This window comes from Vanacampus margaritifer, chromosome 12, assembly GCF_051991255.1.
Source record: "Vanacampus margaritifer isolate UIUO_Vmar chromosome 12, RoL_Vmar_1.0, whole genome shotgun sequence".
Lineage (NCBI taxonomy): Eukaryota > Metazoa > Chordata > Actinopteri > Syngnathiformes > Syngnathidae > Vanacampus > Vanacampus margaritifer.
The window spans coordinates 11,832,874-11,848,412 of NC_135443.1; the positions used below are offsets into that span (position 1 = coordinate 11,832,874).

A 15,539-nucleotide genomic window follows, 5' to 3' on the forward strand; every position below is an offset into this window, starting at 1 on the left:
TGATTAATCGTGAGTTAAGTAGTGAAGTAATGCGATTAATTACGTTTAAAAATTGTTATCGCCCGACGCCCCTATTTTTTAAAATAATATTTTCTTTAAAAAAAATCAATTACTAAAAATAGAAAAATAAATGTTTTTTTTTATAGAAGAAATTATTTAATTATTAAAATTTGTAATCGTAATTAATTGCATGACTTCACTAGTTAACTCACGATTCATCACAAATTTTATATCTGTTCTAAATGTACAAAAATATATATATTCTAAAAATTCTAGGTTTTCATACTCTTGTTAACAAAAATGGAAAAAAATGTTAAACTCATAAAAATAGTTCAAATGCATTTTTGACGTCTATAGCTGTCAATGGCAGTGAATGAGTTAAAAAAACACTTTCTAGTATTCCGGAAAAGCATCATAGCAACTAGTTGGGAACGTTTCTGAAATTTAGACTCTCTGAACATCTCACCCCTCAAAGGAGTACTTGTTGGTGTTGGGCATGTCCAGAATATCCATTAAACCCTGGTTCCCTAGAAGATATAAGAACTCTTCAGAAACTTGAACCATGTTTTGTGTAACATACTGCATGGCCACATCATCATGCAGCTAATTACAAACCTTTTGATCCTGCAACAATAGCTTTGAGCTTCCTCTGATGCCTGCAACGGTAATAAAAAAGAAAAAAAAATGTCACGACTCGGGCAATCTGAAGCAAGATGGCTTAAAAGGTGACCGAGCAGACACATAAATTCCATGAATGAGTGACATGATGAAACACTCTTACACTCTGCGATAATGCCAGTTCATTGAGACAAACAATATCCCTGCCAGGCACAGCAGCACAGCCAGAATAATGATGACCAGCTGTGACAGACAGACAAAATAGAAATTTAACACCACGGAAAAACACACAAAACAAACTCTTTTTTTTTTTTTTTTTTTAAAAAACAGGTTGAGCTGACCTGCAGCGTGGTGATGTCGTCAGGCAGCTTGTCACTGAGAGCGGGCTGAACATCCACCACGGTGTACTTCCGAAACAAATTTCTCAGCTGCTCCTTGTTTTCATCGATCATCTGGATCACTCTAGAATACAACAAAAAACTTTATGGTCATTATATGGTGCAGATAAATTGGGGTGCAAGCCCAGGTTTGTGTTTTAAAAATAAAAATAATAGAAATAAATAATACAAAAAAAGGCCAGATTAAATTATGATGTGCAAAAATTAGTAAGGCATGGTGAAAAAAATGTTTAATGGAAATGTAGCAGCGCAGTCAAGAACATTTTAAAAGTTTAAAAAGTTTGAGTTTGGAAACCTTTCCACATCTTGGATGGTGTTGCTTTGATTGTTGACGACATGCACCAGCATGTCCGTCTGGCCATAATTCACCCTGCCCTTCTTGTCAACGTGGAACTGGACCAAAGCAAGCAGAGGGCAAAAGACACTCAAATATTGATGTACACAATATATTAGTTGAGCATCAAAATCAATTTAAAACCTCACCTGTATGTCATCCAAGTTGACGATAGCGCCAGTGATGTTGGAGAGCAAGTTAATGAAATCATCTTGATTTTCACGGACCACGTCAGGGATCTCATTGAAGACGATCTTCACCCTTTGGTCGTCCCGTAGGATGTAGATATTGACGTTGGTGGTGGTGCTATGTCCTGCCAGGTCGCACGCCAAAATTTCCAGCTGAAAATATCCAGGACTATAAGCCGTGAAGAGGTCATAGGTGCGAATGATACCATCTGTCAAACCTGTGGACATCACAAAGCTTGAATTGGTTGAGGAAAAAAACAATATCAAAAAGCAAGAGTACTGAATGTGACTGGTCCACAAAATGTACACTATATTTTCTATTTTTCTAATCTATTTTGATCTTTGAATCTATTTTTTTCCACAAACAGACCAATGTTTTTAAGGCAGCTTAAACACAAACCATAACTGAATACAGTACTGTCAATCAAAACTGAGTATATTTATGTATTTTTAAAGGAACATTTCAGAATATTTCTGAATATAACCCCTTTTTATTTTTTTATTTTTCTAGAGCTCATTCGATTAACTTGTACTTGACTACATCATTCTGTGGCCGATAAATGTATTGTTCATGTCACAGTACTCTGTAAAAAGTAGGAATGGGCGTGCACAGATACCATATATTGATATCGGGCCGATACCCGGCCTTATTTTAAGGTATCGGTCTCGCAACAGTGGCCGTTTTACAATCAGGAACTAGAATATAGAAACTTAAAAAATAAATTTGCCATTAACTCATTCACTCCCAGCCTGTTTTACTGGATTTTGACAAATTTTGCAAGGCCCACAGAATATTGTGTTCTATTGATATAAAAACATGGAACCTACCCAAAGAAAGATTAGAGTCTCTTCTTTCATCAGGAAAAAAAAAATATTTCTATCTGTTTCCGTTTCGCAGCAATTAGTATTAGAATATAGCTAAGTTTCATCATTATTCACAAATATGTTTAAAACAGTGGGGAATAGAGGTTGTTGCAACATGGCCCTGGTTGATCTCTTATACTCTGCTGCCACCTGCTGGCCGTTTTTGTAATAACTACCATTGCTTCAAGCATTTTCTTCAGTTTAGAGGCTGCATCAAAGCCTTCTGTATGCGCTAGAATAATATATATATATATATATATATATATATATATATATATATATATATATAAACGTATAAATACGTCTTTGGGTTGGGAGCCTGGTAATATTTTAGATAAAACGTATTTATACGTTTTTGGGGAGCAAATCTGTTAATTTAATATAATTTTAAGAAAAAAATCTATATTGGGATACAGTATATAGGTTTTCCTTAATATGATCTGTTATTGCTTTTTGGGAAATTGTATGTATCAAAAGCACTAGTGGTTTACGTACTTGGTATTGAGTAGAGTACTCACTTTTGTATCGGTGTGAAAAAAAAGTAGTATTGAACATCCCTAGTAAAAAGATATATCAAAGACAAATAATTGTACCCATCTGAGACAAAGCTAGACTAACCAATAATGAAAATGCTCCCAACATCCTCACTGCTGTTGGTGTGAGACGGGAAGTAGCGGATGGTAACAATGTGATACTGCACCAAGCTGTTGTTGCCGATGTCATTATCTATTGCCACCACTTTAATAAGCTCTGAGCCCACTTTGGCATTAGCAGCCACACCTGCAAACCAAGAAATAATAAGAACATATTTTGAGAATTTGAGCATAGACCACAAGGTGTACGAATAAAAGAATGACGATCACCTGCAGTGTACTCCGCCTTGGAAAATCGCGGTTTCTGGTCATTGATGTCTTCCAGTTCAATCCGCACCTCCAGCAGGCTGGGGTCTCGGGCAGGGTCCAAGGCTTTGGCCCGTGAAGCCCTTTGACCCCTGGAAGGACTCCAGCTCTTATTACTGGAGGCCTTGATGATGATGGAATAGACGGGATTCTCCTCCCGATCCAGTTCCCTGTACAACTTTAGCTCTCCATCAAGACCCAAGCCAAAATTTCCATCGCTGTTTCCGCCTTTAGTTGAACATGCAAAGAAATGCAGTGTGATTTGTGCGTCATTTAGCTTCAGACAGCGGGGAAAGAAAGGGGCTGGATCACCTGCGATAAAGTAGTAAACAACTGCATTTGAGCCTTCATCAGCATCCACAGCTCTGGTCACATTCCCCACCACGGTCCCAGGAGGGGAGTGCTCGGGTACGGACAACTTCTGGTAAGGCAAGCTGCCACGCTGAGGTTCACGACACAAAAACACAGAGCAATGCTCAGCTGTGCGTAAAACCGCATTCAGATGAGGGTCATTCCGTCTTAGAGAAACACCAGCATTGTGGTCACTATTGCCTCATACTCACTGGTGGTTTGAGAAAGACTGGCTCATTGTCATCAACATCCAACAACGCTACCTGCAGAGGCTGTGTGGTTTCATAAGGCACTGGCTGCCCCAAATCATAAGCCACAATGATGAGCTGTACCAAGAAGCAATGACACTCAGTTAGAAAACCTTCACTTTAAGTTAAGTGGCTAATGTTAACTCACACTGTGGAGGGACTGTTTCTCTCTGTCCAGTTTGACTGTAGTTGTAATGACTCCAGATATTTCATCAATGTGGAAATTCTCCCAGTCTCTGTTGCCCGCTCCAGTCTGCAGGAAGCGATAGCGCACCTCACCGTTCATACCCGCGTCTGAGTCCGTTGCATAGACTTCATAGACAGGCAGGCCCGGAGGCTGCTCCTATGTGGATGCCCCAAAAAAAATCATGAATATAGAATTAGCCTTTGGGGAGTTAAAACACTTTGACCCAATATAATCTATTTTGTCCAAAATTTGGACACTCTTTGTAAGTGTGATAACAAAGTCTTTAATGTTTTTTTTTTAAAAAAAACTTTTGACCACTCAAAATGTTCAGTGGCATCAGACCTATCTATAAATATGCAGTACAAATAGGCCACAAGGACTACTCTAGATGTTAAACATTGTGGGAATATTAGAGCTGTCAAACGATAATAATAATTTAAAAAAAAAATCTGATTAATCACATCTTAGAATTTTGATTAATCACGGTTAATCGCTTAACAAAAAAGGCTTAATCAACATTTTTCCCCGCCAAATTTGAAGAGCACCGGTTATGTGTTAATTCTTTTGACATTTAATGTTATGAAGACGACTTCAACATTTTTGGATCCACTGCACATGATCATCCTCTTCTTTTTCTAATCAGTTAATTACTTGCCTAATTTAAAATGGAAAAAAAATAACCCCAATATTTTGACATGAACAAATATTCTAAATGTGATACGCAAACATTTATTAAAGGCTTTATTTTAAAACATGTAATTATGTTTATTGCTCAAACACAACCTGTGCTACCTTAAACGTAGCCATCCACTGTCACGCTAAAGGATAATCTATGGTCAAAATTTAATAGTGCGATTAATCTGCATTAATTCATGATTAATGCAATAGTTTTTTGTGATTAATTTATCAGTTAACACTTTAACTTTGACAGCACTAGTGAATATTCAACGGCTTATTATTCAAGTGATAATACAATGATGTCATAATAACCATGCGTAATCAGGGAGCTGTAACCTCGTCCATTCAGAAACAAGCTGTAAACACTGACAAACATAACTGCTGCTGATATGTAAAGAGCAACACATATTTAAAATCCATAAACTCTACTAAGAGCATTATTAATTATACATTTGCAATAATGTTGGATCTGATATTGTCCGTAATTGTTGAAAGTCTCTGTAATGTTTTGCATTATTAGCATTATTATTATTTGACACATGATTCATTGTGGAGCAAAGCAATATCTATTATGCATTAGCAATGCGTTCAGAAAGGTTGAATGCTAATTATGATGTTTCAGTTCCCTAGCACTAACACGCATTTGAATTCCCCTCACAGCTTGGCCAACTGGGCAACAAAACAGGAAGTAAAGCTCCGTGTGCTTGTTGTGATGCAATGAAAACACCTGATTACCGTTTTTGTGTATCAAAGGAAAACATAATACAAGACCAACCGCTACAGTTGAGAGCAGTCTCCTATAAAAAGAAGATGAACAATTTCATGCATAATTAACATGACGCTACCTCTGAGATATGGATGATGGTTCCGTTGGCTGGCCTAACAAATACAGGCCGGTTGTCATTGACGTCTATGACTGTGATGATGAGGTCTGCGGTTGACCACAGGGGGGGACGCCCCTGGTCTGTGGCCACCACAGTCAGGTTGAAGCTCTCAGACGACTGGAGCAGACGGCGAGACCGTACAAGTCCTGTGTTTGGATCCAGAGAGAAGGCGTCTGTACAGAGAGAAACAATTTGGGTGAAGTGAATTATTTCATTTGATTTTTAAAAAATATAATTTTCACTTTCTTGCATCTTTTTCCGCACCTCAAAAATAATGGGTATAGATACCTTTTCTTCTCAAGCTCCAAAAAAGTCAATAAAAACCTTGCTATCCAATAATAACACTTACAGAGTATGTGTACTGTAAGTAAAATTAGATACTAGATTCTACATGAACACTTATAGTATTACTGTGGATGATATATTTTTTAGTATAATAGCTACATTTTTTACGAGTATTATAATAATAGCAAAAATTTTAATTATAAAAACATTATATATTTTTTGTTTGTTTGTTTGTTTGACTTGGATTGTATGTTGGAGGAACGGGATTGATTCCTACTCTACTGCCATTTCTGCAATGTCATTGTGTGTTTATGGATGTTTGTGTTTGAATTGGCTCTTTTTTTTTGGGGAGGTGAAAAAAAAGGTAAATTCCACTGATTGTCACACAAAACTAAGTGGGGGTGAAATTCGTTCTCCGCATTTGACCCATGCCCTGAGGGAGCAGGGAGCAGCAATGATTGCGCTCGGGAATCACATGGTGATCTAACCCCCCAATTCCAACCCCCTTTATACTGAGTGTCAAGCTGGGAGGCAATGGGTCCCATTTTTATAGTCTTTGGTATGACCCGGCCGGGGATTGAACCCACAACCTCCCAGTTTCAGGGCAGACACTCTACCACAAGGCCACTGAGTTGGTGACATTGCACTCAACCAATCACCTGTGGCGGGATCGGTGCAGGATCAGCTGAACTGAGTGAGCCGGTCGGTATGCAGGGGAACTCCACTAAACACTCACAAGTGTGTAGGGTTTTGCCACAAGATTTCACAAGTGATCTCGGCCACTGATTTGGCAGCAATTCAAAACATGTATCGCAGTTTTTTTTTTCCTGAAAAAAAAAAACATGTATCGCAGTTGGACGATGAAGCGATATCTCAAATTCTAGCCAATCGAAATGCACAGAATCTTTCACACAGACAAAAAAAATAATCAGCAAGTTTAAGCAAGCGAGACATAGCTGAATGCCAATAAGACAATAAAATGCAGTATATACAGTACATATATATTGTGCTTTACAACAATACTTAAACAATTTATACCCGTAGATAAAATAGCAAAACATGTGGTAAAACTGTACGAGAAAGTTCACACCTCGCCGGGATTCCAGTCATTTTTGTCTTTATTGTAGCCCTGGCAACACATTTTTACCACAAGCTTTGCTATTTCATCCACAGGTACATAGGATTTTTTAAATAATTTTATTGTTGTAAAACACAACACGTGTATGTATACTGTATTTGGGTGGAGGGTGCTGGTGGTGGTTGTAGGTTAGTCCCCATACAGATGCAAACCAGATGGTTGCAGTTCTAATCCTACTGAGGTTGAAAATATGGAGATTGTGAATGGTGGTTGGAGGTCAGCCAATGTGTTGTAGTCCAGCAGCAAAATAACCAAAAGAAAGACAAAGGACTTCATTCAATTCTGACAGTGAATTCAGACCTGAATGGGCTCCCAGCAGGTTGTAGAGTAACGCCCCATTCTCGCCTTCATCCAGGTCGGAAGCTTTCACTGTGATCACTGATGTTCCACTGGGCTCGTTCTCAAACACACTGGTGGTGAATACTCGCTCAGAGAACCGTGGCTGATAATCGTTGACATCAAGAATTGTCACGAGGACCTATAGATCAACAATAAGCAGATTGTTTTATTCCCGTACAGAACACTCCTGACACACATTGATAGTTATACTTCTGGGTTGAAATTGAAACAATGCTTGTGCCAATGAATTACTGTTAAAAACAATGTCTTGTCTTGACTTCCCCTTTACACCAAATAACAATCAAGAGTAATGGCAGCATAAGTTTGAGGCATCATTTAAAAGGAACAAAAACAAGCTTTCCAACAGCATTGATATTTAGCTTTATGGTTTTACCGTTTATTCCGCCTGGTCTATTAATACTTTGGTATATACCTGGACAGAGTTCTCTCGCCTGTTGTTAGAGCTGCCGCCAGGATTGTCTCGGGCAACGGCGGTTAGAGTGTAGTGGTCTTTTGTCTCTCTATCCAAGGGAGAGAGGATGTAGATTTCTCCCTAAAACATATGTGGGAGGATGACTGGGAGTCGTTTCTGTTTCACAACAAGCATCAGGATGAAACATATCTAAGTAATGGTGTGGTAGTAGATGACGTTATGGTAAACTCACAGTTGTTGGTCTGATGCCGAACTTGCCCTCCCCGTCAACTAAGCTGTACTCAACAACAGCAAAGAGACCTGAATCGGCATCTGTCGCGCTGACACGAACTATGGTTGTGCCAAGGTTCACGTTTTCAAAAACAGGCTCCTATCGACAAAAATAAATAGACATCAGAAATGAAGCGTCAGTAGCATTACATCCATTAGCACACCATAACAGTTCTATATCTATTGTTTTCATTTACTGCCATGCTGGAGCCATAACATTTGCATGTAGTACCTGATATGAAGGTTGTAGAAAAACTGGGTTGTTGTCATTCACATCCACTATGCGTAGATAAACGGGTAACTCAGCAATCCGAGGAGGACTCCCGTGGTCCCTTGCCCGAATAGTGAAATTAAGCCATTGCACTTGTTCAAAATCCACCGTCTGGTTGGCCACAATCTTACCTGAGAAGTTGGTGAGAAACTGGCAGTTACTGATTATTTATATATTTATTTTTCTTTGTTTCAAAGCCTTTATAGATTTTGTATTTTTTCTGTATTTGAGCATTTAAGTATATTAACTCATTCACTGCCATTGACGGCTATAGACGTAAAAAATTAATTTGGCCTATTTCTATTAGTTTCATTCCCCCCCCCCCCCACTTTTGTTAATAAGAGTATGGAAATCTAGACATTTTTTTATTGTGCATTTAGAACAGATATAAAATTTGTGATTAATCGGGAGTTAACTAGTGAAGTCATGTGATTAATTATTTTAAATAAATAAATAAATTAGGGGTGTCAGACGATTATTTTTTTTTTATTGTAATTAATTGCATGACTTCAATAGTTAACTCGCGATTAATCATAAATTTTATATCTGCTCTAAATGTACAATAAAACAATTATAGGTTTTGATACCCTTGTTAACAAAAGTGGAAAAAAATAAAACTAACTAGAAATAGTTCAAATGAATTTTGGACGTCTATAGCCGTCAATGGCAGTGTTAAGAAAGCATGCATGCCTATATGGCCCCATCAGTAGCATTGATATAGAATTGTGGTCCTGTCCATGGTTTCAGTTAACCATTCCTGGTCTAATTGAACAATACTTACTGAGATAAACAGCCATTATTGCATAGTAAAATCGCTTTGTTTTATACCACATGATGTTCAGTGTATAAATGTCTGTTCCAGTGTGGTGGTTGTAATACCAGTGGAGGTGTCCTCCAATCTGACATATCCTCCTCGTGGTAAGTGGAGCAGCTGATAGATGACCTGGCCATTGGGGCCTTTATCCGGGTCCACAGCTGACACAGAGAGCAGCGTTGTGCCTGGCTGCGCTCCCTCCAAAATCTTCTCTGTGAAATTGGTTACTCCGAAGGGGCGGAAACGAGGAGCGTTGTCATTGACGTCCAAAACGTTGATGGTTAGTCTTGCTGAGATGATGAAAATGAACATGACATTATTTACTATTAATGTTTGGACTATAATCTTGGAAGTAAATAGAAATTGGCTTTACCGTTTGGGACGCTGCCAGATTTGTCAATAACCTCACTGGCGTTGTCATGGACAGACACAATAATCTCAAAAGTAGCTACTTGTTCTCTGTTGAGTGGATTGCGTACAAACACTGCACCTAAAATTTCAGCAAAACGTTTCATTTGTTAGAAAATTTGCATTTCCATATTCAAGGCAGACCTAATTAATCCCAGAACAATGATATTGAACAGACTGACCAGTGTGCAAATCAATGCCAAAGGACTCCTGCAGGCCATCTACAGGGTTGTTCCCATCATCCTTGGCTTCCACTGAGATGATATAATACTCCAGTCGGGGATGCAGGTCGGGGTCCACAGCCGTCAACGTGGCGACCACCACCCCAGGCGGCGTGGACTCGTTGACATTAATCATAGTTAGAGGCTCTATAAAACGCGGTCGCGAATCATTGACATCATCCAGGATGACCATTAGAGTGGCGGTGCCAGACATGGGTGGTGTGCCACGGTCGGTTGCCATGACGACCAGTCGGTAGGACCCACGCTCCTCCCTGTCCAGGGTGGTGTTGCCGACTAGAACGGCGCCGGAGAGAGCGTCCACCACAAAGCGATCCTGAGCGCCGCTTACCAAGCGGTACATGAGCCAGCCGTTGGAACCGGAGTCAGCATCGATGGCGGACAGCTGGGTCACCACCACACCTGCAGGAAACACGTCAAGCTTAAACAATATCCTTCCCCCTCTTCCTATTCATTGGCACGCTAATATGCACACACCAGTGGGGCTATTCTCGGGGAGTCGCACACTGAAACTGGAAGGGCTGAAAACAGGTGGGTTGTCATTCTGGTCCAGGATTGTCACTGTGAGAGGAACACTGCTGTTTAATCCTCCTATGTCCGCCCCAACTAGGACCAACTCGATCCGAGGCTCCTGAAACGCTTCGCGGTCCAACTTGGCTCCTGGTAGCACACGAATGATTCCTACAAGAAGAGACCATAACAGAAAGTAAAACATATGCAGAGGCATCATCGACTGTAACTATTTTCTGTTATGTCTTACCACTGTTAGCATCCACAGTGAAAAGGTCCACCCTCGCTCCTAACAGACGATACTTCACAACAGCATTGGGTCCAATGTCTTTATCTAGAGCCAGAATGGGCCCATTCAACACGGTTACGTTGCTGCCTGAAGGAGGGACAGACAGCAAGGTTTGGACTTTTTCCATGGAGTTTGCAAGTTGCCATTCATTGTGTACAATTTTGATTTCAAAGGGCAGAAAGTGTCAGCTTAGCGCTATGATAGTATGATAATAGTCAGAAAATAAATGTTGCTTACTCATAATCAAACTTTAATGTTGACTTTTCAAGGATCTAAGTCTGAGATGAAGTAATGTCGTTTACTTGTTAGTTCACAATGGTGCTGTGCATGAATAGGGATGTAACAATATCCAAACATCACAATACTATATCTATTTATATTGGACTCTGGTCAGATGGTGTGACATCATTGGTTTTGTCGGTGTCCAAACTACGGCCTGGGGGCTATTTGCCATCCATTTTTCAGTGGTCCGCGACATATACTAAAAATAAATAAATAAATGTTTGGAGTTGGTCAAAGTAAGAAAGGAAGGTGCCACTATAGCAAATAAATGTCTTTTATATACTGTATAATTTTTCTAGATATGCAAAAAACACAAATAAAATAAGTAGGTAAAGTAAAATTTTTTAGAACTAAACACAGATTTGTCTTCATAACATCCCATGGCCCTGGCATCCTTTTGATTTTCTGTATGTGGCCCTCAAACGAAAAAGTTTGGACATCCCTGTACATGGTAACTATTTACTACTTTCTATGGCAGCTACCATGAAATGGAGGGGGCGTGGCTATATTGGTATTGTTAGTTAGTTGTTGGTTTCTCCAAAACAAATTGATAAAAGTGGAAATGCAAGTTACTATCATTTTCCCAGTTATAAAGAGTGTTTATGAATAAAAAAATAGGCCATCCCGGTCGGATCGTCCCCTTTAAGTGATGAATCCATTCGCTGACAAAGGCACGATTAGTGAATTAGGATTTTAGGCTTGTCTCTTTTTCACAACTTCACATGTTCATCAGAAAAGTAAAGTATAAAAACAGGAAGTGGTGCAGACTTGTTAAACACAAGGTTTTTAGCCAGAAGCACTCACAAAGTTCACACATGCATGCACACAGGTGCTACCTGCTACAGAGTTTTCTGTAATCTCAGCCCTGTAACTGTTTCTGGTAAACACAGGTCTGTTGTCGTTTTCATCCAATATGGTTATAACCAGGAGGTCTGAATCCTGGTGGCGTGCAACAGAAGAAAAAGAGCGAAAACAATTCAGGAATCAGTGAATTGTTGCTACATGAATGAAGAGATTCAGTGCTGTATTTTTGATAAATGTTACATCACTGTGCAAACGTACGACCTAAAACACGTGTATATCAACTCAGGATTACCCTGCGAGCGATACGTGGGTTCTCAGGGTTATCTTTGACAGAGACGGTGAGTCTGTACTCGGCCACTCGCTCTCTGTCTAGTGGTCTGTTCACCTGCACCACACCTGACTTGGAGATAGAGACATGAATATACATATAATATACATAATATAATATAATAATAGTTTCAATCAGATTGACTCACTGTGTCATTGATGTAGAAAGCTCCGTCCCGGTTGCCAGCAGTGATGTTGTAGGAGAGCAATGCATTGCGTCCGCTATCAGCATCTCGGGCTCGGACCCGGGCCACGGATGTATGTATAGAGGCACCCTCGCTCACACTGGTGTTGTAAGGCAGGTTTAGGAGGACGGGGTTGTTGTCGTTGATGTCTCGGACGTGGACCCCCACTACAACCTGAGGAAAAAACACAAGTACAGAAGAACCTCGGACTATGAAGGTAGTAAAATACAAACAGCGCTGTCATGCAATGATGGTGGGAAGTAAAAAAAAAAAAAAGATTTTTTTTTAGGTATCTGTACTTAGTATTTATTTTTCTGATGACTTTCTGCTACATTTGAAAATATATATCGGAACTTTCTACTGCTTCCTTTGTCAAAATAGGCTGGTCACTTTTTTCACACATTGCAGATGGTGACACAACAACAAAAAAGCCATACAGAAGTAAGGTAAGTACATTGAGTAAGAAGTAATCTCTTCGGGAATGCGTTGGTTTGACTGTAAAAAAAAGGCGCACCAACACTAGCTAGTTTTGAAACAACAGCATGTAACATGAAATGGGCTTTTCTTCTTCTCACTATAACCATTGAGGGAAACAATCTTGTGTGCTGAAAACATTTTTTTTTAAATGTCAAAACATGTATTGCATATATTTCACAGCACCTTTTATTTTTGTACTAATAATGGTCATTGGAGTTGCGTAATTTGAACACTGGTTGCACGGTGATGGTAAACTTACCCTTCTCAAAAATGATGCAAGATTGCCAGATTTGAATCATGTGCAAACCAATGTGTATCTTCAAATTAAGTAAATTCAAAAGCCTTTTTTTGTCATTGCACTTATATGATATTTAAAAATGTAACGTCAATCATTGCCAAAAGTTTTAATAAAAATTATATAATAGTGACGGTTCGATGATGATTATTTCTAGTTTCTAGTTTTGTTGACCGCCACTGTTGGTGCACTTTAAAAAATGTCTGTAGAATTAACTAGTGTTGTTCCAATACTGGTATCGGGAGAGACCCAATCATTAATTTATCAGTACACTTAAAAAAAACAAAAAAACTGTTGTTTTACAGAAAAAAAAACTGGCAGCTGTGGTTACCAGAATAATTCTGTAAAAAAAAAATACTGTGCAAATAAGCAACTTTACAGAACAACTTATATATTATATATAGTATACTAAAACTGTAAGTTTTTTAACCTTGTAGATTCAACAGTTCTTTAGTGATAACTTAACAAGAACAGAGTGGTGTGGCTCAGTGATAGAATGGTCATCTTGCAACCCTGAGGTTGTTGGTTCGATCCCAGCGCAGTGTGACTGTGTTGAAGATCCATGTGCAAGATAATGGAACCCCAGTTGTTCCTGATGCTGTTTAATTAGTCGGTGAAATGCAAAGCACTTTGAGGGCCTTGCAAGGTAGGAAAGTGCCATTTACCAAAAAACACATTCCTTTTTACTACAGTATTTTGTTCTGTAAAATGTACATTAAATACCAGTAAAATGTACAAGTTGTTCTAGTAAAGTTGTTTACATTTGCACTCTATTTCTCTGGCAACCACAGCTGACATTCACCCCCCGTAAAAACAACAGAATATTTTTTTTACAGTGTGAAGAACACTGTGATGGGAATGTGACAGAATACTTGTGTCATTATGCACCCACCGAGCTGCTGCGCGATGGCGTACCCAGGTCTCGGGCTGTAACCGTGATGTTGTAAAAAGCAGTGGTCTCTCTATCCAACTCAACATCCTTCCTCACTCGAAGTTCCCCCTCCACGGGAGAAACCATGAACTCATCTTGTAAGGCAAGACAGAAGGTTGCTCAGCATGCTAATAAATAACGGAGTATCTTTGCGGTTTATAAACAAAGAGAGCACATCAACACCAACTTTGATTATCTCCACCAGTGATGCTGTACTCCACTTTGCCATTCAGCCCTGAGTCTTCATCACTGGCTCTGAGTGTCCAGACCCGAGGCCCTGGCTGGCCCTCAGTCACCTCAAAGGGGCCCTCATAGGCTCTGGGGAAAGTGGGTGTCATGTCATTCACGTCTAGGACGTTCACCAGCACCTACAGTAGAAATAAGAATTTCAAATGATCACATTTCTTTAAGACGGTAGGTACCTCATTAGCTCTCATCAATGTGATACAATGCAAGAACAGGGAAAAAAAGGTTTTTACAAAGATAATAAAGTTCAGTTTAGTCAGAGAAGATGTATCATTACTGTTGTGCTAGATGTCAAACGATGAGCAGGATTTGGACTTTGATCTGTCGCTGTGACCACCAGAGCATAGTGTCCATTACTGATCTCAAAGTCAAGCTCCTTCACAGCTGTGATCCTCCCCTAAACACACATAATCAGTACATGGAGTTTATTTTATTTATTTTTTAAAACTCAAAGTTGACATTATAATTATCATTGTATAAGCTCACCGTAATGCTGTTGATATGAAAAGTTTGGACCAGGTTGCCATGAGTGATGGCATATCGCAAAGTGCCATTCAGATCCTCATCCGGGTCAATGGCTGTTACTGTAGCGATGGTTGCACCCACTGTGTCAGGGCCCTCGCTCAGCACGGTGACATACTCCTCTTCTGGAAATTCGGGAGCGTTGTCATTTTCATCCACAATTCGGACATTAATGGTGGTGGAGGTCTGTGAGAGAGAAAAAGAGACAGATGTCCGGAGTTATTTTTAATCATGTAGAAATTAATGTTAATTGGCTAACTGGGACCTATGTATATTTTTTGATTGAAATTATTGATTGATAGTGATTTATCATATAAGAATGCAAATATGAAACACAAATTTGAAACAATAAAAACACACACGCCAATGTGCTTTTGTGTCCTTTTCATTCTGCTTAATTTATTGTTTTTGATTATTTTTTAATGGGAAGAAGCAATTAAGAATTTCAGTGAATGTTTTTTTTTAAAACTATGCATATCATAGTAAACATTATGTTTACTGTTCAAATATTATTTTGGAAGAATGACTGTAAACAACATTCTTCTATATAAACAGTTAGCCCAGAAAGTAGTAGGAGGAAAACATTCCACTGAAAGACACTGGTATGCCAACGAAAGTCAGAAAGATCCATATATGGAAGTGATATTAAAATAATTTTCATGAGAATTTTTTTTCTCCTGAGCTCAGTATTTATTGTCTACATACAGTGCTGAATAAATATATGATTCTTGTTGAGTCAATCACTGGAAATGGTGCAAATATCCTAATAAATTGTAGATCATAATTCTCAAACTTTATTTAACATGAGGGGGGCTTGTGAGAGTA

General features: G+C 39.1%; 1 protein-coding gene across 6 annotated transcripts in view; it reads right to left on the reverse strand.

Annotated features, from left to right (window-relative positions):
* Nucleotides 1-15,539, reverse strand: part of cdh23 (cadherin-related 23) — a 172,218-nt gene that overhangs the window by 4,404 nt on the left and 152,275 nt on the right. For 4 of the 6 annotated variants that reach the window (XM_077582265.1, XM_077582262.1, XM_077582263.1 and 1 more), the window contains exons 37-64: nt 14,679-14,900; nt 14,470-14,589; nt 14,134-14,314; nt 13,908-14,041; nt 12,208-12,417; nt 12,024-12,131; nt 11,764-11,866; nt 10,607-10,732; nt 10,324-10,527; nt 9,790-10,248; nt 9,573-9,689; nt 9,265-9,489; nt 8,347-8,516; nt 8,077-8,214; nt 7,845-7,964; nt 7,373-7,550; nt 5,611-5,822; nt 4,049-4,243; nt 3,865-3,978; nt 3,614-3,743; nt 3,266-3,529; nt 3,021-3,182; nt 1,500-1,756; nt 1,312-1,409; nt 960-1,080; nt 782-861; nt 616-656; nt 467-527 (exon numbers count right to left, since the gene is read on the reverse strand). In XM_077582265.1, the coding sequence (XP_077438391.1) occupies nt 467-527; nt 616-656; nt 782-861; nt 960-1,080; nt 1,312-1,409; nt 1,500-1,756; nt 3,021-3,182; nt 3,266-3,529; nt 3,614-3,743; nt 3,865-3,978; nt 4,049-4,243; nt 5,611-5,822; nt 7,373-7,550; nt 7,845-7,964; nt 8,077-8,214; nt 8,347-8,516; nt 9,265-9,489; nt 9,573-9,689; nt 9,790-10,248; nt 10,324-10,527; nt 10,607-10,732; nt 11,764-11,866; nt 12,024-12,131; nt 12,208-12,417; nt 13,908-14,041; nt 14,134-14,314; nt 14,470-14,589; nt 14,679-14,900 (4,550 nt within the window). Of the gene's footprint in view, nt 1-466; nt 528-615; nt 657-781; nt 862-959; nt 1,081-1,311; nt 1,410-1,499; nt 1,757-3,020; nt 3,183-3,265; nt 3,530-3,613; nt 3,744-3,864; nt 3,979-4,048; nt 4,244-5,610; nt 5,823-7,372; nt 7,551-7,844; nt 7,965-8,076; nt 8,215-8,346; nt 8,517-9,264; nt 9,490-9,572; nt 9,690-9,789; nt 10,249-10,323; nt 10,528-10,606; nt 10,733-11,763; nt 11,867-12,023; nt 12,132-12,207; nt 12,418-13,907; nt 14,042-14,133; nt 14,315-14,368; nt 14,590-14,678; nt 14,901-15,539 lie in introns of those variants that run through there. The other 2 variants (XM_077582266.1, XR_013296236.1) reach the window with 2 other exon arrangements.